General features: G+C 45.5%; 1 protein-coding gene across 1 annotated transcript in view; it reads left to right on the top strand.

The window, feature by feature from the left end:
• The window catches only part of LOC144487583 (uncharacterized), a 69083-nt gene that overhangs the window by 33157 nt on the left and 13653 nt on the right, over positions 1-22273 (top strand). The window contains exons 46-77 of the mRNA XM_078205668.1: positions 425-481; positions 883-918; positions 1067-1102; positions 2176-2232; positions 2634-2669; positions 2818-2853; positions 3928-3984; positions 4386-4421; positions 4570-4605; positions 5679-5735; positions 6137-6172; positions 6321-6356; positions 7430-7486; positions 7888-7923; positions 8072-8107; positions 9181-9237; positions 9638-9673; positions 9822-9857; positions 11078-11134; positions 11537-11572; positions 11721-11756; positions 12288-12344; positions 13199-13234; positions 13383-13418; positions 14851-14907; positions 18078-18113; positions 18262-18297; positions 18483-18533; positions 20860-20916; positions 21318-21353; positions 21502-21537; positions 22071-22127. Coding sequence (XP_078061794.1) covers positions 425-481; positions 883-918; positions 1067-1102; positions 2176-2232; positions 2634-2669; positions 2818-2853; positions 3928-3984; positions 4386-4421; positions 4570-4605; positions 5679-5735; positions 6137-6172; positions 6321-6356; positions 7430-7486; positions 7888-7923; positions 8072-8107; positions 9181-9237; positions 9638-9673; positions 9822-9857; positions 11078-11134; positions 11537-11572; positions 11721-11756; positions 12288-12344; positions 13199-13234; positions 13383-13418; positions 14851-14907; positions 18078-18113; positions 18262-18297; positions 18483-18533; positions 20860-20916; positions 21318-21353; positions 21502-21537; positions 22071-22127 — 1398 coding nt within the window. The remainder of the gene's footprint in view (positions 1-424; positions 482-882; positions 919-1066; positions 1103-2175; positions 2233-2633; positions 2670-2817; positions 2854-3927; positions 3985-4385; positions 4422-4569; positions 4606-5678; positions 5736-6136; positions 6173-6320; positions 6357-7429; positions 7487-7887; positions 7924-8071; positions 8108-9180; positions 9238-9637; positions 9674-9821; positions 9858-11077; positions 11135-11536; positions 11573-11720; positions 11757-12287; positions 12345-13198; positions 13235-13382; positions 13419-14850; positions 14908-18077; positions 18114-18261; positions 18298-18482; positions 18534-20859; positions 20917-21317; positions 21354-21501; positions 21538-22070; positions 22128-22273) is intronic.

Genomic DNA, 22273 nt, shown 5'->3' with positions numbered 1-22273 from the left:
AATAACGAGGGTCAATTATTCTGCTGCATTCTCAGCATGTGGGCTTCCTGGAGCAGACAGATTGGCACCGTAATCCAGAGCTGAATTTTAACTTGTCCTTCACAACAACCATGCTATAAATACACTTCTTAAAGGCACAGTATTGTCACAAATCTCACAGTTGGGCAGTAAGTGAGACTCACCCTGACCCTGGAGACACCGGGATTCAAGCCCCAGTTTCCTGGGAAGTGACCCGACCCGAACCCAATGCTAAGCTGGGGCTTCGAGCGGTGGGAATGTAGCTCGTGGTGAGGTGGGACAATCAGAGGCTGCTGCAATGTGTGAGTGTGAGCAAAAAGGAATATGTGACAGGGACACACTTTCCAATTGTGAACATTTCACACTCATTCCCCAATTTCTCATCAAAAACCGGTTTTCATTTCAGATTCCGATGAAATTGCCAAAAGGAAAAGCAAAGAGATTGTTTCGACAGAAGATGCTGGTTTGTAGATCTCTCTGTGTGGGGGGATTATTAATACTGAGGAGAAGTAAAAAGTAACAGACATTAACAAACTTTGGTCGTTGCAAATTAATGATAGTAATGATATACATCAACATGGATGAGACTGGAACTGAGATTTAGATCATATGTTGATCGGATGAGATGTAGACGGGTGGGAGGAGGCTCAGGTTGGACATAAACACTAGCACAGAGCAGTTGTGCCGAATGGACTCATCCTGAGCATTAAATCCTCGGCAATTAGACATAAAATTCTATCTGGAGCTGTCACTTGTCCAGGTGCTGAGTGTGGGGGTGTTTGCAGTGCGATTGGGATCATTGCAATCCATTCGGATATCGGAACGTGTGGTCTGGAATCTGAAATCCTGTTCCCTCTGTTTCAGACTCTGTGGAGAATGAGAGTGAGCCGGATACTAAAGGTATTTATCCCGATCTTTCAACAATACGTCACCCATACAGATTTTAATCTCATTAAAACGGGAGGGAGAGTTTTCAAACCATTCTGATAACTGGACACAGAGGCTTTCCTCTGATTGGTGAACTGAAATTCTGTTCTTTCTATTGCAGATTCTTTAGAAAGAGCCAGTCACTCTGGGAAACAAGGTATTGATATTTATATTTTAATATCTCCCCATTTCTAACAATCAGTGCTCAATTGTTAGGGAGCAGATCAGAAGCTCCAAGGTGTTTAATAGAGTTAGACTCAATCCCAACTATTTTTGCTCTTGGAATTTTCGTGAGGATAATGTTTCTAATCCAAGTGTGATAGCATTGACCTACTAGGCAGCTTTTATTAAAATTTCACAGCACAGTTAAACAAGAACAAAAAAAAATGAGCTTAACCTTTCACAATTTAAACACTCAAACATGGCAAGGTACGATTCTTGGCTTCTAGTCTATCTCTATTGCTTCCAATTTAAGCAATATTCCCCACAGACATAAACACCTCTTGAAAATCAGGTGGAAGCAAGAGGATTGTGGGTTGCTAGTCCTCAAACCTCCAGTACCCTCTGGAGAGAGATACCTATCTTCTAGAAGGTCCCAAACTGCTGCCACAAAGAGAAAGAAAAGAGCGGCTGCTTCTTGCAAATCGAAACACAAACTGCTTGCTTGTCTCTGTAAGCCTCGCTCCTCCCATTAGCACATGACTCGGCCTCTGTCAATCCAACTGCTCAAAGGCTATTCTGAAACCCCAGGGGACCACCCAAACATTACACAAAACTGCATGAACTCGAATTAAATCAAACATCCCAATAACGAGGGTCAATTATTCTGCTGCATTCTCAGCATGTGGGCTCTCTGGAGCAGACAGATTGGCACCGTAATCCAGAGCTGAATTTTAACTTGTCCTTCACAACAACCATGCTATAAATACACTTCTTAAAGGCACAGTATTGTCACAAATCTCACAGTTGGGCAGTAAGTGAGACTCACCCTGACCCTGGAGACACCGGGATTCAAGCCCCAGTTTCCTGGGAAGTGACCCGACCCTAACCCAATGCTGAGCTGGGGCTTCGAGCGATGGGAATGTAGCTCAAGGTGAGGTGGGACAATCAGAGGCTGCTGCAATGAGTGAGTGTGAGCAAAAAGGAACATGTGACAGGGACACACTTTCCAATTGTGAACATTTCACACTCATTCCCCATTTTCTCATCAAAAACCGGTTTTCATTTCAGATTCCGATGAAACTGCCAGAAGGAAAAGCAAAGAGATTGTTTCGACAGAAGATGCTGGTTTGTAGATCTCTCTGTGTGGGGGGATTATTAATACTGAGGAGAAGTAATAAGTAACAGACATTAACAAACTTTGGTCGTTGCAAATTAATGATAGTAATGATATACATCAACACGGATGAGACTGGAACTGAGATTTAGAACATATGTTGATAGGATGAGATGTAGACGGGTGGGAGGAGGCTCAGGTTGGACATAAACACTAGCACAGAGCAGTTGGGCCGAATGGCCTCTTTCTGAGCAGTAAATCCTCGGCAATTAGATCTAAAATTCTATCTGGAGCTGTCACCTGTCCAGGTGCTGAGTGTGGGGGTGTTTGCAGTGGGATTGGGATCATTGCAATCCATTCGGATATCGGAACGTGTGGTCTGGAATCTGAAATCCTGTTCCCTCTGTTTCAGACTCTGTGGAGAATGAGAGTGAGCCGGATACTAAAGGTATTTATCCCGATCTTTCAACAATACGTCACCCTTACAGATTTCAATCTCATTAAAACGGGAGGGAGAGTTTTCAAACCATTCTGATAACTGGACACAGAGGCTTTCCTCTGATTGGTGAACTGAAATTCTGTTCTTTCTATTGCAGATTCTTTAGAAAGAGCCAGTCACTCTGGGAAACAAGGTATTGATATTTATATTTTAATATCTCCCCATTTCTAACAATCAGTGCTCAATTGTTAGGGAGCAGATCAGAAGCTCCAAGGTGTATTATAGAGTTAGACTCAATCCCAACTATTTTTGCTCTTGGAATTTTCGTGAGGATAATGTTTCTTAATCCAAGTGTGATATCATTAACCCACTAGGCAGCTTTTATTAAAATTTCACAGCACAGTTAAACAAGAACAAAAAAAAATGAGCTTAACCTTTCACAATTTAAACACTCAAACATGGCAAGATACGATTCTTGGCTTCTAGTCTATCTCTATTGCTTCCAATTTAAGCAATATTCCCCACAGACATAAACACCTCTTGAAAATCAGGTGGAAGCAAGAGGATTGTGGGTTGCAAGTCCTCAAACCTCCAGAACCCTCTGGAGAGAGATGCCTATCTTCTAGAAGGTCCCAAACTGCTGTCCCAAAGAGAAAGAAAAGAGCAGCTGCTTCTTGCAAATTGAAACACAAACTGCTTGCTTGTCTCTGTAAGCCTCGCTCCTCCCATTAGCACATGACTCGGCCTCTGTCAATCCAACTGCTCAAAGGCTATTCTGAAACCCCAGGGGACCACCCAAACATTACACAAAACTGCATTAACTCAGATTAAATCAAACACCCCAATAACGAGGGTCAATTATTCTGCTGCATTCTCAGCATGTGGGCTTCCTGGAGCAGACAGATTGGCACCGTAATCCAGAGCTGAATTTTAACTTGTCCTTCACAACAACCATGCTATAAATACACTTCTTAAAGGCACAGTATTGTCACAAATCTCACAGTCGGGCAGTAAGTGAGACTCACCCTGACCCTGGAGACACCGGGATTCAAGCCCCAGTTTCCTGGGAAGTGACCCGACCCGAACCCAATGCTAAGCTGGGGCTTCGAGCGGTGGGAATGTAGCTCGTGGTGAGGTGGGACAATCAGAGGCTGCTGCAATGTGTGAGTGTGAGCAAAAAGGAATATGTGACAGGGACACACTTTCCAATTGTGAACATTTCACACTCATTCCCCAATTTCTCATCAAAAACCGGTTTTCATTTCAGATTCCGATGAAATTGCCAAAAGGAAAAGCAAAGAGATTGTTTCGACAGAAGATGCTGGTTTGTAGATCTCTCTGTGTGGGGGGATTATTAATACTGAGGAGAAGTAAAAAGTAACAGACATTAACAAACTTTGGTCGTTGCAAATTAATGATAGTAATGATATACATCAACATGGATGAGACTGGAACTGAGATTTAGATCATATGTTGATCGGATGAGATGTAGACGGGTGGGAGGAGGCTCAGGTTGGACATAAACACTAGCACAGAGCAGTTGTGCCGAATGGACTCATCCTGAGCATTAAATCCTCGGCAATTAGACATAAAATTCTATCTGGAGCTGTCACTTGTCCAGGTGCTGAGTGTGGGGGTGTTTGCAGTGCGATTGGGATCATTGCAATCCATTCGGATATCGGAACGTGTGGTCTGGAATCTGAAATCCTGTTCCCTCTGTTTCAGACTCTGTGGAGAATGAGAGTGAGCCGGATACTAAAGGTATTTATCCCGATCTTTCAACAATACGTCACCCATACAGATTTTAATCTCATTAAAACGGGAGGGAGAGTTTTCAAACCATTCTGATAACTGGACACAGAGGCTTTCCTCTGATTGGTGAACTGAAATTCTGTTCTTTCTATTGCAGATTCTTTAGAAAGAGCCAGTCACTCTGGGAAACAAGGTATTGATATTTATATTTTAATATCTCCCCATTTCTAACAATCAGTGCTCAATTGTTAGGGAGCAGATCAGAAGCTCCAAGGTGTTTAATAGAGTTAGACTCAATCCCAACTATTTTTGCTCTTGGAATTTTCGTGAGGATAATGTTTCTAATCCAAGTGTGATAGCATTGACCTACTAGGCAGCTTTTATTAAAATTTCACAGCACAGTTAAACAAGAACAAAAAAAAATGAGCTTAACCTTTCACAATTTAAACACTCAAACATGGCAAGGTACGATTCTTGGCTTCTAGTCTATCTCTATTGCTTCCAATTTAAGCAATATTCCCCACAGACATAAACACCTCTTGAAAATCAGGTGGAAGCAAGAGGATTGTGGGTTGCTAGTCCTCAAACCTCCAGTACCCTCTGGAGAGAGATACCTATCTTCTAGAAGGTCCCAAACTGCTGCCACAAAGAGAAAGAAAAGAGCGGCTGCTTCTTGCAAATCGAAACACAAACTGCTTGCTTGTCTCTGTAAGCCTCGCTCCTCCCATTAGCACATGACTCGGCCTCTGTCAATCCAACTGCTCAAAGGCTATTCTGAAACCCCAGGGGACCACCCAAACATTACACAAAACTGCATGAACTCGAATTAAATCAAACATCCCAATAACGAGGGTCAATTATTCTGCTGCATTCTCAGCATGTGGGCTCTCTGGAGCAGACAGATTGGCACCGTAATCCAGAGCTGAATTTTAACTTGTCCTTCACAACAACCATGCTATAAATACACTTCTTAAAGGCACAGTATTGTCACAAATCTCACAGTTGGGCAGTAAGTGAGACTCACCCTGACCCTGGAGACACCGGGATTCAAGCCCCAGTTTCCTGGGAAGTGACCCGACCCTAACCCAATGCTGAGCTGGGGCTTCGAGCGATGGGAATGTAGCTCAAGGTGAGGTGGGACAATCAGAGGCTGCTGCAATGAGTGAGTGTGAGCAAAAAGGAACATGTGACAGGGACACACTTTCCAATTGTGAACATTTCACACTCATTCCCCATTTTCTCATCAAAAACCGGTTTTCATTTCAGATTCCGATGAAACTGCCAGAAGGAAAAGCAAAGAGATTGTTTCGACAGAAGATGCTGGTTTGTAGATCTCTCTGTGTGGGGGGATTATTAATACTGAGGAGAAGTAATAAGTAACAGACATTAACAAACTTTGGTCGTTGCAAATTAATGATAGTAATGATATACATCAACACGGATGAGACTGGAACTGAGATTTAGAACATATGTTGATAGGATGAGATGTAGACGGGTGGGAGGAGGCTCAGGTTGGACATAAACACTAGCACAGAGCAGTTGGGCCGAATGGCCTCTTTCTGAGCAGTAAATCCTCGGCAATTAGATCTAAAATTCTATCTGGAGCTGTCACCTGTCCAGGTGCTGAGTGTGGGGGTGTTTGCAGTGGGATTGGGATCATTGCAATCCATTCGGATATCGGAACGTGTGGTCTGGAATCTGAAATCCTGTTCCCTCTGTTTCAGACTCTGTGGAGAATGAGAGTGAGCCGGATACTAAAGGTATTTATCCCGATCTTTCAACAATACGTCACCCTTACAGATTTCAATCTCATTAAAACGGGAGGGAGAGTTTTCAAACCATTCTGATAACTGGACACAGAGGCTTTCCTCTGATTGGTGAACTGAAATTCTGTTCTTTCTATTGCAGATTCTTTAGAAAGAGCCAGTCACTCTGGGAAACAAGGTATTGATATTTATATTTTAATATCTCCCCATTTCTAACAATCAGTGCTCAATTGTTAGGGAGCAGATCAGAAGCTCCAAGGTGTTTAATAGAGTTAGACTCAATCCCAACTATTTTTGCTCTTGGAATTTTCGTGAGGATAATGTTTCTAATCCAAGTGTGATAGCATTGACCTACTAGGCAGCTTTTATTAAAATTTCACAGCACAGTTAAACAAGAACAAAAAAAAATGAGCTTAACCTTTCACAATTTAAACACTCAAACATGGCAAGATACGATTCTTAGCTTCTAGTCTATCTCTATTGCTTCCAATTTAAGCAATATTCCCCACAGACATAAACTCCTCTTGAAGATCAGCTGGAAGCAACAGGATTGTGGGTTGCTAGTCCTCAAACCTCCAGTACCCTCTGGAGAGAGATACCTATCTTCTAGAAGGTCCCAAACTGCTGCCACAAAGAGAAAGAAAAGAGCGGCTGCTTCTTGCAAATCGAAACACAAACTGCTTGCTTGTCTCTGTAAGCCTCGCTCCTCCCATTAGCACATGACTCGGCCTCTGTCAATCCAACTGCTCAAAGGCTATTCTGAAACCCCAGGGGACCACCCAAACATTACACAAAACTGCATGAACTCGAATTAAATCAAACATCCCAATAACGAGGGTCAATTATTCTGCTGCATTCTCAGCATGTGGGCTCTCTGGAGCAGACAGATTGGCACCGTAATCCAGAGCTGAATTTTAACTTGTCCTTCACAACAACCATGCTATAAATACACTTCTTAAAGGCACAGTATTGTCACAAATCTCACAGTTGGGCAGTAAGTGAGACTCACCCTGACCCTGGAGACACCGGGATTCAAGCCCCAGTTTCCTGGGAAGTGACCCGACCCTAACCCAATGCTGAGCTGGGGCTTCGAGCGATGGGAATGTAGCTCAAGGTGAGGTGGGACAATCAGAGGCTGCTGCAATGAGTGAGTGTGAGCAAAAAGGAACATGTGACAGGGACACACTTTCCAATTGTGAACATTTCACACTCATTCCCCATTTTCTCATCAAAAACCGGTTTTCATTTCAGATTCCGATGAAACTGCCAGAAGGAAAAGCAAAGAGATTGTTTCGACAGAAGATGCTGGTTTGTAGATCTCTCTGTGTGGGGGGATTATTAATACTGAGGAGAAGTAATAAGTAACAGACATTAACAAACTTTGGTCGTTGCAAATTAATGATAGTAATGATATACATCAACACGGATGAGACTGGAACTGAGATTTAGAACATATGTTGATAGGATGAGATGTAGACGGGTGGGAGGAGGCTCGAGTTGGGCATAAACACTAGCACAGAGCAGGCGGGCCGAATGGCCTCTTTCTGAGCAGTAAATCCTCGGCAATTAGATCTAAAATTCTATCTGGAGCTGTCACCTGTCCAGGTGCTGAGTGTGGGGGTGTTTGCAGTGGGATTGGGATCATTGCAATCCATTCGGATATCGGAACGTGTGGTCTGGAATCTGAAATCCTGTTCCCTCTGTTTCAGACTCTGTGGAGAATGAGAGTGAGCCGGATACTAAAGGTATTTATCCCGATCTTTCAACAATACGTCACCCTTACAGATTTCAATCTCATTAAAACGGGAGGGAGAGTTTTCAAACCATTCTGATAACTGGACACAGAGGCTTTCCTCTGATTGGTGAACTGAAATTCTGTTCTTTCTATTGCAGATTCTTTAGAAAGAGCCAGTCACTCTGGGAAACAAGGTATTGATATTTATATTTTAATATCTCCCCATTTCTAACAATCAGTGCTCAATTGTTAGGGAGCAGATCAGAAGCTCCAAGGTGTTTAATAGAGTTAGACTCAATCCCAACTATTTTTGCTCTTGGAATTTTCGTGAGGATAATGTTTCTAATCCAAGTGTGATAGCATTGACCTACTAGGCAGCTTTTATTAAAATTTCACAGCACAGTTAAACAAGAACAAAAAAAAATGAGCTTAACCTTTCACAATTTAAACACTCAAACATGGCAAGATACGATTCTTAGCTTCTAGTCTATCTCTATTGCTTCCAATTTAAGCAATATTCCCCACAGACATAAACTCCTCTTGAAGATCAGCTGGAAGCAACAGGATTGTGGGTTGCTAGTCCTCAAACCTCCAGTACCCTCTGGAGAGAGATACCTATCTTCTAGAAGGTCCCAAACTGCTGCCACAAAGAGAAAGAAAAGAGCGGCTGCTTCTTGCAAATCGAAACACAAACTGCTTGCTTGTCTCTGTAAGCCTCGCTCCTCCCATTAGCACATGACTCGGCCTCTGTCAATCCAACTGCTCAAAGGCTATTCTGAAACCCCAGGGGACCACCCAAACATTACACAAAACTGCATTAACTCAGATTAAATCAAACACCCCAATAACGAGGGTCAATTATTCTGCTGCATTCTCAGCATGTGGGCTTCCTGGAGCAGACAGATTGGCACCGTAATCCAGAGCTGAATTTTAACTTGTCCTTCACAACAACCATGCTATAAATACACTTCTTAAAGGCACAGTATTGTCACAAATCACACAGTCAGGCAGTAAGTGAGACTCACCCTGACCCTGGAGACACCGGGATTCAAGCCCCAGTTTTCTGGGAAGCGACCCGACCCTAACCCAATGCTGAGCTGGGGCTTCGAGCGATGGGAATGTAGCTCAAGGTGAGGTGGGCCAATCAGAGGCTGCTGCAATGTGTGAGTGTGAGCAAAAAGGAACATGTGACAGGGACACACTTTCCAATTGTGAACATTTCACACTCATTCCCCATTTTCTCACCAAAAACTGGTTTTCATTTCAGATTCCGATGAAACTGCCAGAAGGAAAAGCAAAGAGATTGTTTCGACAGAAGATGCTGGTTTGTAGATCTCTCTGTGTGGGGGGATTATTAATACTGAGGAGAAGTAATAAGTAACAGACATTAACAAACTTTGGTCATGCAAATTAATGATAGTAATGATATACATCAACATGGATGAGACTGGAACTGAGATTTAGAACATATGTTGATAGGATGAGATGTAGACGGGTGGGAGGAGGCTCAGGTTGGACATAAACACTAGCACAGATCAGTTGGGCCGAATGGCCTCTTTCTGAGCAGTAAATCCTCCGCAATTCGATATAAAATTCTATCTAGAGCTGTCACCTGTCCTGGTGCTGAGTGTGGGGGTGTTTGCAGTGGGATTGGGATCATTGCAATCCATTCGGATATCGGAACGTGTGGTCTGGGATCTGAAATCCTGTTCCCTCTGTTTCAGACTCTGTAGAGAATGAGAGTGAGCCGGATACTAAAGGTATTTATCCCGATCTTCCAACAATACGTCACCCTTACAGATTTCAATCTCATTAAAACGAGAGGGAGAGTTTTCAAACCATTCTGATAACTGGACACAGAGGCTTTCCTCTGATTGGTGAACTGAAATTCTGTTCTTTCTATTGCAGATTCTTTGGAAAGAGCCAGTCACTCTGGGAAACAAGGTATTGATATTTATATTTTAATATCTCCCCATTTCTAACAATCAGTGCTCAATTGTTAAGGAGCAGATCAGAAACTCCAAGGTCTATTATAGAAATCATAGAATCATAGAAATCATAGAAACCCTACAGTGCAGAAAGAGGACATTCGGCCCATCGGGTCTGCACCGACGACAATCCCACCCAGGCCCTACCCCAATGCCCCGACATATTTACCCGCTAATCCCTCGAACCTACACATCTCAGGACACGAAGGGGCAATTTTAGCATGGCCAATCAACCTAACCCGCACACCTTTGGACTGTGGGAGGAAACTGGAGCACCCGGAGGAAACCCACGCAGACACGAGGAGAATGTGCAAACTCCACACAGACATTGACCCAAGCCAGGAATCGAACCCAGGTCCCTGGAGCTGTGAAGCAGCAGTGCTAACCACTGTGCTACCGTGCCACCCTTAAATTGGTTCCAACTTAAGCAATATTCCTCACAGACATAAACTCTTTTTCAAAATCAGGTAACAAGCAACAGGATTGTGGGTTGCTAGTCCTCAAACCTCCAGAACACTTCTGATACCTATTTTCTCGAAGGTCCCAATCTGCAGTCTCTAGTGAGACAGAGAAAATCTGCTGCTCTTTGCAAATTGAAACAGAAGCTGCTTGCTTGTCTCTGTAAGCCTAGCTCCTCCAATTAGCACATGACTCGGCCTCTGTAAACCTGCTCAAACCCTGCTCTGAAACCCCAGGGGATGACCCAAACATGACACAAAACTGCATTAACTCAGATTAAATCAGACACCCCAATAACGAGGATCAATAATTCTGCTGCATTCTCAGCTTGTGGGCTTCCTGGGGCACACAGATTGGCACCGTAATCCAGAGCTGAATTTTAACTTATCCTTCACAACAACCATGCTATAAATACACTTCTTAAAGGCACAGTATCATCACAAATCTCACAGTCGGGCAGTAAGTGAGACTCACCCTGACCCTGGAGACACCAGGATTCATGCCCCAGTTTCCTGGGGAAGTGACCCAACCCCAATCCAACCCTGAGCTGGGTCTTCGAGTGATGGGAATATAGCTCAAGGTGAGTTGGGCCAATCCGTAGTTGCTGCAATGTGTGAGTGTGAGCAAAAAGGAACATGTGACAGGGACACACTTTCCAATTGTGAACATTTCACACTCATTCCCCATTTTCTCATCAAAAACTGGTTTTCATTTCAGATTCCGATGAAATTGCCAAAAGGAAAAGCAAAGAGATTGTTTGGAACGAAGATGCTGGTTTGTAGATCTCTCTGTGTGGAGGGGTTATTAATACTGAGGAGAAGTAATAAGTAACAGACATTAACAAACATTGGTCGTTGCAAATTAATGATAGTAATGATATACATCAACACGGATGAGACTGGAACTGAGATTTAGAACATATGTTGAGAGGATGAGATGTAGACGGGTGGGAGGAGGCTCGAGTTGGGCATAAACACTAGCACAGAGCAGGCGGGGCTGAATGGCCTCCTTCTGAGCAGTAAATCCTCCGCAATTAGATATAAAATTCTATCTGGAGCTGTCACCTGTCCAGGTGCTGAGTGTGGGGGTGTTTGCAGTGGGATTGGGATCATTGCAATCCATTCGGATATCGGAACGTGTGGTCTGGAATCTGAAATCCTGTTCCCTCTGTTTCAGACTCTGTGGAGAATGAGAGTGAGCCTGATACTAAAGGTATTTATCCCGATCTTCCAACAATACGTCACCCTTACAGATTTCAATCTCATTAAAACGGGAGGGAGAGTTTTCAAACCATTCTGATAACTGGACACAGAGGCTTTCCTCTGATTGGTGAACTGAAATTCTGTTCTTTCTATTGCAGATTCTTTAGAAAGAGCCAGTCACTCTGGGAAACAAGGTATCTATATTATGACAATATTATAAAGAAATATATTTTAGTCATGTGTCTGTGCGGGATGTTTCTGGCAGTCCCTTACATTTTATCGGAGCCTTTCTGTCGACAACTAGCATCCTGTACTGTTGCTGCAGCAGTATAATTGCTTCATCTGAAGTAATGCTGTTCTTGGTGTTCCCCTGGGATTTTGCAGAGTGGGGCTTGATTGGGATGATTGACAGATGTGGTCATGTGATGGGATGAAGCTGGGTTTACACAGAGAATTCATGCAGAGATTCTGCTTTTGAGTTAAGAGAGAGCAGTATCTCTCTTTTCCCCTCTCTGAAGTCTGGAGACTGGGAGCTGCCAGAGACTAGACTTGCATCTCTGAGGTTTTGCTACTTTGAGGATATATCCTTCTCTGGAAACTGCAGTCTGGATCTCTGTCCAGAAGTGCTAAAAAGCTGGAAACTGCGCATCACTCGAGGACTTTTTAATTGTGATCATTTCACATTCATTCCCCATTTTCTCACCAAAATCCGGTTTTCATTTCAGATTCCGATGAAATTGCCAAAAGGAAAATCAAAGTGATTGTTTCAAGAGAAGATGCTGGTTTGTAGATTTCTCTGTGTGAGGGGATTATTGACGGCGCTAATATATGGGAGCTGGCTCCATGAGGATTAACAAAGTCTTTCTTGAAATGATGTCAAATAGACGTGGAGTCAGGAACGAGGAGCAGAATGGGGAGCAAACTGGTTCCAAACACCAAATAGTGTTTTTGGTAGCTCTGTGCCCTGGTTCCAGAATTTTCCACCAAGGGAAACAATTTAATCCTGTCCACTCTATCGCTGCTCCTCAGAATTTTGAAAACCTCAAACAATTCATCCCGCAACGTTCTTTGTTCCAAAGAAAATAGCCCCAGCCTATCCAATCTTTCCCTATAGCTACACGTTTCCAACCCTGGCAATGTTCTTGTAAACCTCCTCCGCACTCTCTCCAGATCAATTACATCCTTCCTATAATGTGGTGACCAGAACTGCACACAATACTCCAGTTGTGGCCTCAGCAGTGTTTTATACAATTCCAACATTATATCCTTACTGATATACTCTTTACCTGTGCCAATGAAGAGAAACATTCTATAAACCTTCTTTACAACCTTGTCTACTTGAACTGCTGCCTTTTGGGAGTGTGCACTTGGACGAAGGATATGTTGAGAGGATGAGATGTAGACGGGTGGGAGGAGGCTCAGGTTGGGCATAAACACGAGCACAGAAACAGTTGGGCCGAATGGCCTCTTTCTGAGCAGTAAATCCTCCACAATTAGATATAAAATTCTATCTGGAGCGGTCACCTGTCCAGGTGCTGAGTGTGGGGGTGTTTGCAGTGGGATTGGGATCATTGCAATCCATTCGGATATCGGAACGTGTGGTCTGGAATCTGAAATCCTGTTCCCTCTGTTTCAGATTCTGTGGAGAATGAGAGTGAGCCTGATACTAAAGGTATTTATCCCGATCTTTCAACAATACGTCACCCTTACAGATTTCAATCTCATTAAAACGGGAGGGAGAGTTTTCAAACCATTCTGATAACTGGACACAGAGGCTTTCCTCTGATTGGTGAACTGAAATTCTGTTCTTTCTATTGCAGATTCTTTAGAAAGAGCCAGTCACTCTGGGAAACAAGGTATTGATATTTATATTTTAATATCTCCCCATTTCTAACAATCAGTGCTCAATTGTTAGGGAGCAGATCAGAAACTCCAAGGTATATTGTGAAGTTAGACTCAATCCCAACTATTTCTGCTCTTGGAATTCGCATGAGGATATTGTTTCTCACTCCAAGTGTGATTCTATTCACCCACTAGGAAGCTTTTATTAAAATTTCACAGCACAGTTTAACTATAACAAAAAGAATGAGCTTAACCTTTCACAATTTAAACACTTAAATGTAGCAAGATATAATTCTTAGCTGCCAGGCTATCTCTATTAGTTTCAATTTAAGCAATATTCCTCACAGACATAAACTCCTCTTCAAAATCAGGTCGAAACAACAGGATTGCGGGTTGCTAATCGTCAAACCTCCAGAACCCTCTGGAGAGAGATACCTATCTTCTAGAAGGTCCCAATCTGCAGTCATAGAATCATAGAATCATAGAAACCCTACAGTGCAGAAGGAGGCCATTCGGCCCATCGAGTCTGCACCGACCACAATCCCACCCAGGCCCTACCCCCACATATTTTACCCGCTAATCCCTCTAACCTACACATCCCAGGACACTAAGGGACAATTTTTTTTAACCTGGCCAATCAACCTAACCCGCACATCTTTGGACTGTGGGAGGAAACCGGAGCACCCGGAGGAAACCCACGCAGACACGAGGAGAATGTGCAAACTCCACACAGACAGTGACCCGAGCCGGGAGTCGAACCCGGGACCCTGGAGCTGTGAAGCAGCAGTGCTAACCACTGTGCTACCGTGCCGCCCCAAGTCGCTAGGCAGAGAGAGAGAAAATCTGCTGCTCTTTGCATATTGAAACAGAAATTGCTTGCTTGTCTCTGTAAGCCTAGCTCCTCCCATTAGCACATGACTCAGCCTATGTCAATCCAACTGCTCAAACCCTACTCTGAAACCCCAGGGACTACCCAAACATCACACAAAACAGCATTAACTCAGATTAAATCAGACACCCCAATAACTAGGATCGATTATTCTGCTGCATTCTCAGCATGTGGGCTCCCTGGAGCTGACAGATTGGCACCGTAATCCAGAGCTGAATTTTAACTCATCCTTCACAATAACCACGCTATAAATACACTTCTTAAAGGCACAGTATTGTCACAAATCACACAGTCGGGCAGTAAGTGAGACTCACCCTGACCCTGGAGACTCCGGGATTCAAGCCCCAGTTTCCTGGGGAAGTGACCCGACCCTAACCCAACGCTAGGCTGAGCCTTCGAGCGATGGGAATGTAGCTCAAGGTGAGGTGGGACAATCAGAGGCTGCTGCAATGTGTGAGTGTGAGCAAAAAGGAACATGTGACAGGGACACACTTTCCAATTGTGAACATTTCACACTCATTCCCCATTTTCTCACCAAAAACCGGTTTTCATTTCAGATTCCGATGAAACTGCCAGAAGGAAAAGCAAAGAGATTGTTTCGACAGAAGATACTGGTTTGTAGATCTCTCTGTGTGGGTGGATTATTAACCGTTAATATATAGGAGCTGGCTCCATGAGGATTAACAAAGTCTTTATTTATATGATGTCAAATAGACGTGGAGTCTGTGACGAGGAGCAGAATGGGGAGCAAGCTGGTTCCAAAACAGCAAAGAGTGTTTGTTTGTAGCGATGTGCCCTGGTTCCAGAATTTCCCACCAAGGGAAACAATTTAATCCTCGCCACTCTATCGCTTCCCTCAGAATTTCCAACACCTCAAACAATCCATCCCGCAACGTTCTTTGTTCCAGGTAAAATAACCCCAACCTAGGATCTCTATTGGGAAATGAGTTCGGGCAGGTAATGGATGTGAGTGTGAGGGAACACTTTGGATCCAGTGATCATAATGCCATTAGTTTCAACCTGATCATGGATAAGGACAGATCTGGTCCTTGGGTTGAAGTTTTGAACTGGAAAAAGGCCAAATTTGATGAAATGAGAAGGGATCTGGGAAGTGTGGATTGGCACAGGCTGTTCTCTGGTAAGGATGCAAATGGAAAGTGGGAGGCCTTCAAAGGAGAAATTTTGAGAATGCAGAGTTTGTATGTTGCTGTCAGGATTAAAGGCAAAGTAAATAGGAATAAGGAACCTTGGTTCTCGAGGGAGATTGTAACACTGATTAAGAGGAAGAGAGAGTTGTATGAAATGTACAGGCAGCAAGGAACACATCAGATGCTCGAGGAGTATAAAAAGTGCAAGAAGCTACTTAAGAGGGAAATCAGGAGGGCTAAAAGAAGACATGAGGTTGCTTTGGCAGACAGAGTGAAGGAAAATCCAAAGAGCTTCTATAGGTATGTTAGGAGCAAAAGGATAGTGAGGGATAAAATTGGTCCTCTTGAAGACCAGAGTGGTAGACTGTGTATGGAACCAAAAGAGATGGGGGAGATACTAAATGGTTTTTGTGCATCCGTATTTACTGAGGAAATGGACATGGAGTCTACGGAAATAGGGCAAACAGGTAGGGAGGTCATGGAACCTTTACAGATTAAAGGGGAGGAGGTGCTCGCTGTCTTGAGGCAAATCAGAGTGGATAAATCCCCAGGACCAGACAGGGTATTCCCACGGACCTTGAGGGAAGCTAGTGTTGAACTTGCAGGGGCCCTGGCAGACATATTTAAAATGTCAGTATTCACGGGGGAGGTGCCGGATGATTGGAGGGTGGCTCATGTTGTTCCGTTGTTTAAAAAAGGTTCCAAAAGAAATCCGGGAAATTATAGGCCAGTAAGTTTGACGTCGGTGGTAGGCAAGTTATTGGAAGGTGTGATAAGGGATAGGATCTACAAATATTTGGATAGACAGGGACTTATTAGGGAGAGTCAACATGGCTTTGTGCGTGGTAGGTCATGTTTGACCAATCTATTCGAGTTTTTCGAGGAGGTTAGCAGGAAAGTGGATGAAGGGCAGGCGGTGGATGTTGTCTACCTGGATTTCAGCAAAGCCTTTGACAAGGTCCCTCATGGGAGGTTAGTTAGGAAGGTTCAGTCGCTAGGTATACATGAGGAGGTAGTAAATTGGATTAGACACTGGCTCAATGGAAGAAGCCAGAGAGTGGTTGTGGAGGATTGCTTCTCTGAGTGGCGGCCTGTGACTAGTGGTGTGCCGCAGGGATCGGTGTTGGGTCCATTGTTGTTTGTCATCTATATCAATGATCTGGATGATAATGTGGTAAATTAGATCAGCAAGTTTGCTGATGATACAAAGATTGGAGGTGTCGTAGACAGTGAGGAAGGTTTTCAAAGCTTGCAGAGGGATTTGGACCAACTAGAAAAATGGGCTGAAAAATGGCAAATGGAATTTAACGCAGACAAGTGTGAGATATTGCACTTTGGAAGGACAAACCAAAGTAGAACGTACAGGGTAAATGGTAGGACTCTGAAGAGTGCAGTTGAACAGAGGGATCTGGGAATACAGGTACAGAATTCCCTAAAAGTGACGTCACAGGTGGATAGGGTCGTAAAGAGTGCCTTTGGTACATTGGCCTTTATAAATCGGAGTATCGAGTATAAAAGTTGGAGTGTTATGGTAAGGTTATATAAGACCGAATTTGGAGTATTGTGTACAGTTTTGGTCACCTAGTTACAGGAAGGATGTAAATAAGGTTGAAAGAGTGCAGAGAAGGTTCACAAGGATGTTGCCGGGACTTGAGAAGCTGAGTTACAGAGAGAGATTGAATAGGTTGGGACTTTATTCCCTGGAGCGTAGAAGATTGAGGGGAGATTTGATAGAGGTGTATAAGATTTTGATGGGTATAGATAGAGTGAATGCAAGCAGGCTTTTTCCGCTGAGGCTCGGGGAGAAAAAAACCAGAGGGCATGGGTTAAGGGTGAAAGGAGAAAAGTTTAAAAGGAATATTAGGGGGGGGCTTCTTCACGCAGAGAGTGGTGGGAGTGTGGAATGAGCTGCCGGATAAAGTGGTAAATGCGGGGTCACTTTTAACATTTAAGAAAAACTTGGACGGGTTCATGGATGAGAGGGGTGTGGAGGGATATGGTCCAAGTGCAGGTCAGTGGGACTAGGCAAAAAATGGTTCGGCACAGACAAGAAGGGCCAAAAGGCCTGTTTCTGAGCTGTAATTTTCTATGGTTCTATTCAATCTCTCCGTGTCGCTACACGTTTCCAGCCCTGGCAACATTCTTGTAAACCTCCTCTGCACTCTCTCCAGCGCAATTACATCCTTCCTGTAATCTGGTGACCAGAACTGCACACAATACTCCAGTTGTGGCCTCACCAGTGTTTTATACAATTCCAACATTATATCCTTAATTTTATATTCTATACCTGTGCCACTGAAGGGGAACATTCTATAAGCCTTCTTTACAGCCTTGTCTACTTGAACTGCTGCCTCTCGTGAGTGTGCACTTGGACGAAGGATATGTTGAGAGGATGAGATGTAGACGGGTGGGAGGAGGCTCAGGTTGGGCAGAAACACCAGCACAGAGCAGTCGGGCCGAATGGCCTCTTTCTGATCAGTAAATCCTCCGCAATTAGATATAAAATTCTACCTGGAGCTGTCACCTGTCCAGGTGCTGAGTGTGGGGGTGTTTGCAGTGGGATTGGGATCATTGCAATCCATTCGGATATCGGAACGTGTGGTCTGGAATCTGAAATCCTGTTCCCTCTGTTTCAGACTCTGTGGAGAATGAGAGTGAGCCGGATACTAAAGGTATTTATCCCGATCTTTCAACAATACGTCACCCTTACAGATTTCAATCTCATTAAAACGGGAGGGAGAGTTTTCAAACCATTCTGATAACTGGACACAGAGGCTTTCCTCTGATTGGTGAACTGAAATTCTGTTCTTTCTATTGCAGATTCTTTAGAAAGAGCCAGTCACTCTGGGAAACAAGGTATTGATATTTATATTTTAATATCTCCCCATTTCTAACAATCAGTGCTCAATTGTTAAACACAAAATTCTTCCCTCACTGCCCCTTCACAGCCAGTGAGTGAGAGATTAACGAATGACCTTGCACTCCAATGCTGGAATTTCCAATATAATCTTTACTGAAGGAATGTTTCTCTGTTGTTTCAGTTTCCGGATCAGATGAGATTGCAAAGTGGAACACAAATAACCACAATTCCAGTAAGTGAAGATTTCTCCATTGTGTTGATTGGACGTGTGGCCCAGGCCAGTGTCCCTCTGTCCCAGGCCAGTGTCCCTCTGTCCCAGGCCAGTGTCCCTCTGTCCCAGGCCAGTGTCCCTCTGTCCCAGGCCAGTGTCCCTCTGTCCCAGGCCAGTGTCCCTCTGTCCCAGGCCAGTGTCCCTCTGTCCCAGGCCAGTGTCTCTCTGTCCCAGGCCAGTGTCCCTCTGTCCCAGGCCAGTGTCCCTCTGTCCCAGGCCAGTGTCACTCTGTCCCAGGCCAGTGTCACTCTGTCCCAGGCCAGTGTCACTCTGTCCCAGGCCAGTGTCCCTCTGTCCCAGGCCAGTGTCACTCTGTCCCAGGCCAGTGTCCCTCTGTCCCAGGCCAGTGTCACTCTGTCCCAGGCCAGTGTCCCTCTGTCCCAGGCCAGTGTCCCTCTGTCCCAGGCCAGTGTCCCTCTGTCCCAGGCCAGTGTCCCTCTGTCCCAGGCCAGTGTCTCTCTGTCCCAGGCCAGCGTCACTCTGTCCCAGGCCAGTGTCTCTCTGTCCCAGGCCAGCGTCACTCTGTCCCAGGCCAGTGTCACTCTGTCCCAGGCCAGCGTCACTCTGTCCCAGGCCAGTGTCTCTCTGTCCCAGGCCAGCGTCACTCTGTCCCAGGCCAGTGTCACTCTGTCCCAGGCCAGCGTCACTCTGTCCCAGGCCAGTGTCTCTCTGTCCCAGGCCAGTGTCCCTCTGTGCCAGGCCAGTGTCACTCTGTCCCAGGCCAGTGTCCCTCTGTGCCAGGCTGTGTCACTGTGTCCCAGGCCAGTGTCCCTCTGTCCCAGGCCAGTGCCACTCTGTCCCGGGCCAGTGTCCCTCTGTCCCAGGCCAGTGCCACTCTGTCCCAGGCCAGTGTCCCTCTGTCCCAGGCCAGTGTCTCTCTGTCCCAGGCCAGCGTCACTCTGTCCCAGGCCAGTGTCACTCTGTCCCAGGCCAGCGTCACTCTGTCCCAGGCCAGTGTCTCTCTGTCCCAGGCCAGTGTCACTCTGTCCCAGGCCAGTGTCCCTCTGTGCCAGGCTGTGTCACTGTGTCCCAGGCCAGTGTCCCTCTGTCCCAGGCCAGTGCCACTCTGTCCCGGGCCAGTGTCCCTCTGTCCCAGGCCAGTGTCTCTCTGTCCCAGGCCAGCGTCACTCTGTCCCAGGCCAGTGTCACTCTGTCCCAGGCCAGCGTCACTCTGTCCCAGGCCAGTGTCTCTCTGTCCCAGGCCAGTGTCCCTCTGTGCCAGGCCAGTGTCACTCTGTCCCAGGCCAGCGTCACTCTGTCCCAGGCCAGTGTCTCTCTGTCCCAGGCCAGCGTCACTCTGTCCCAGGCCAGTGTCACTCTGTCCCAGGCCAGCGTCACTCTGTCCCAGGCCAGTGTCTCTCTGTCCCAGGCCAGTGTCCCTCTGTGCCAGGCCAGTGTCACTCTGTCCCAGGCCAGTGTCCCTCTGTGCCAGGCTGTGTCACTGTGTCCCAGGCCAGTGTCCCTCTGTCCCAGGCCAGTGCCACTCTGTCCCGGGCCAGTGTCCCTCTGTCCCAGGCCAGTGCCACTCTGTCCCAGGCCAGTGTCCCTCTGTCCCAGGCCAGTGTCTCTCTGTCCCAGGCCAGCGTCACTCTGTCCCAGGCCAGCGTCACTCTGTCCCAGGCCAGCGTCACTCTGTCCCAGGCCAGTGTCTCTCTGTCCCAGGCCAGTGTCACTCTGTCCCAGGCCAGTGTCCCTCTGTGCCAGGCTGTGTCACTGTGTCCCAGGCCAGTGTCCCTCTGTCCCAGGCCAGCGTCACTCTGTCCCAGGCCAGTGTCACTCTGTCCCAGGCCAGCGTCACTCTGTCCCAGGCCAGTGTCTCTCTGTCCCAGGCCAGTGTCACTCTGTCCCAGGCCAGTGTCCCTCTGTCCCAGGCCAGTGCCACTCTGTCCCGGGCCAGTGTCCCTCTGTCCCAGGCCAGTGTCCCTCTGTCCCAGGCCAGTGTCACTCTATCCCTATTCGCCCATTCCAGACACTCGGAATATCTGCTGCCCAATGAGGCCAAATCTAAACCTGGGTATGACAATGTGATCGTTCACCGTGTTTTAGACAAGAACTTGGTTCGAGTGTGGGGCGGGTCCGAGTGGGTGAATTAACCCAGCTCCCAGGAGCAATGATTCTGATAATTACACACAGAGGATTTCCCGTTATTGAGGGACAAAATATCAGCTCCTTCTATTCCTGCGGCTGTTGCAATGTGTGAGTGTGAGCAACAAGGAACAAACTTTCCAATTGTGAACATTTCACACTCATTCCCCATTTTCTCATCAAAAACCGGTTTTCATTTCAGATTCCGATGAAATTGCCAAAAGGAAAAGCAAAGAGATTGTTTCGACAGAAGATGCTGGTTTGTAGATCTCTCTGTGTGGGGGGATTATTAATACTGAGGAGAAGTAATAAGTAACAGACAATAACAAACTTTGGTCATTGTGAATTAATGATAGTAATGATATACATCAACACGGATGAGACTGGAACTGAGATTTAGAACATATGTTGATAGGATGAGATGTAGACGGGTGGGAGGAGGCTCAGGTTGGACATAAACACTAGCACAGAGCAGTCGGGCCGAATGGCCTCTTTCTGAGCAGTAAATCCTCCGCAATTAGATATAAAATTCTATCTGGAGCTGTCACCTGTCCAGGTGCTGAGTGTGGGGGCGTTTGCAGTGGGATTGGGATCATTGCAATCCATTCGGATATCGGAACGTGTGGTCTGGGATCTGAAATCCTGTTCCCTCTGTTTCAGACTCTGTGGAGAATGAGAGTGAGCCGGATACTAAAGGTATTTATCCCGATCTTCCAACAATACGTCACCCTTACAGATTTCAATCTCATTAAAACGGGAGGGAGAGTTTTCAAACCATTCTGATAACTGGACACAGAGGCTTTCCTCTGATTGGTGAACTGAAATTCTGTTCTTTCTATTCCAGATTCCTTAGAGAGAGCCAGTCACTCTGGGAAACAAGGTATCTATATTATGACGATACTGTACAGTGAAGGAAAAATTTAGTCGTGTGTCTGTGCGGGATGTTTCTGGCAGTCCCTTACATTTTATCGGAGCCTTTCTGTCGACAACTAGCATCCTGTATTGTTGCTGCAGCAGTATAATTGCTTCATCTGAAGTAATGCTGTTCTTGGTGTTCCCGTGAGATTTTGCAGAATGGGGCTTGATTGGGAAGATTGACAGATGTGGTCATGTGATGGGATGAAGCTCGGCTTACACAGAGAATTCATGCAGAGATTCTGCTTTTGAGTTAACATGAGGAGTGTCTCTCTTTTCCCCTCTCTGAAGTCTGGAGACTGGGAGCTGTCAGAGACTAGACTTGCATCTCTGAGGTTTTGCTACTTTGAGGATATATTCTTCTCTGGAAACCACTGTCTGGATTTATGTCCAGAAGTGTCAAAAAGCTGGAAACCTTGCATCATGCGAGGACTTTTCAACTGTGAACATTTCACACTCATTCCCCATTTTCTCACCAAAAACCGGTTTTCATTTCAGATTCCGATGAAATTGCCAAAAGGAAAATCAAAGTGATTGTTTCAACAGAAGATGCTGGTTTGTAGATCTCTCTGTGTGGGTGGATTATTGACCGCGCTAATATATGGGAGCTGGCTCCTTGAGGATTAACAAAGTCTTTATTGAAATGATGTCAAATAGACGTGGAGTCTGGGACGAGGAGCAGAATGGGGAGCAAACTGATT

This window comes from Mustelus asterias, unplaced genomic scaffold, assembly GCF_964213995.1.
Source record: "Mustelus asterias unplaced genomic scaffold, sMusAst1.hap1.1 HAP1_SCAFFOLD_897, whole genome shotgun sequence".
NCBI classification, from domain to species: domain Eukaryota; kingdom Metazoa; phylum Chordata; class Chondrichthyes; order Carcharhiniformes; family Triakidae; genus Mustelus; species Mustelus asterias.
Note: the sequence above shows the minus strand (reverse complement) of the source record. Positions and strands in the feature narration are given on the sequence as shown.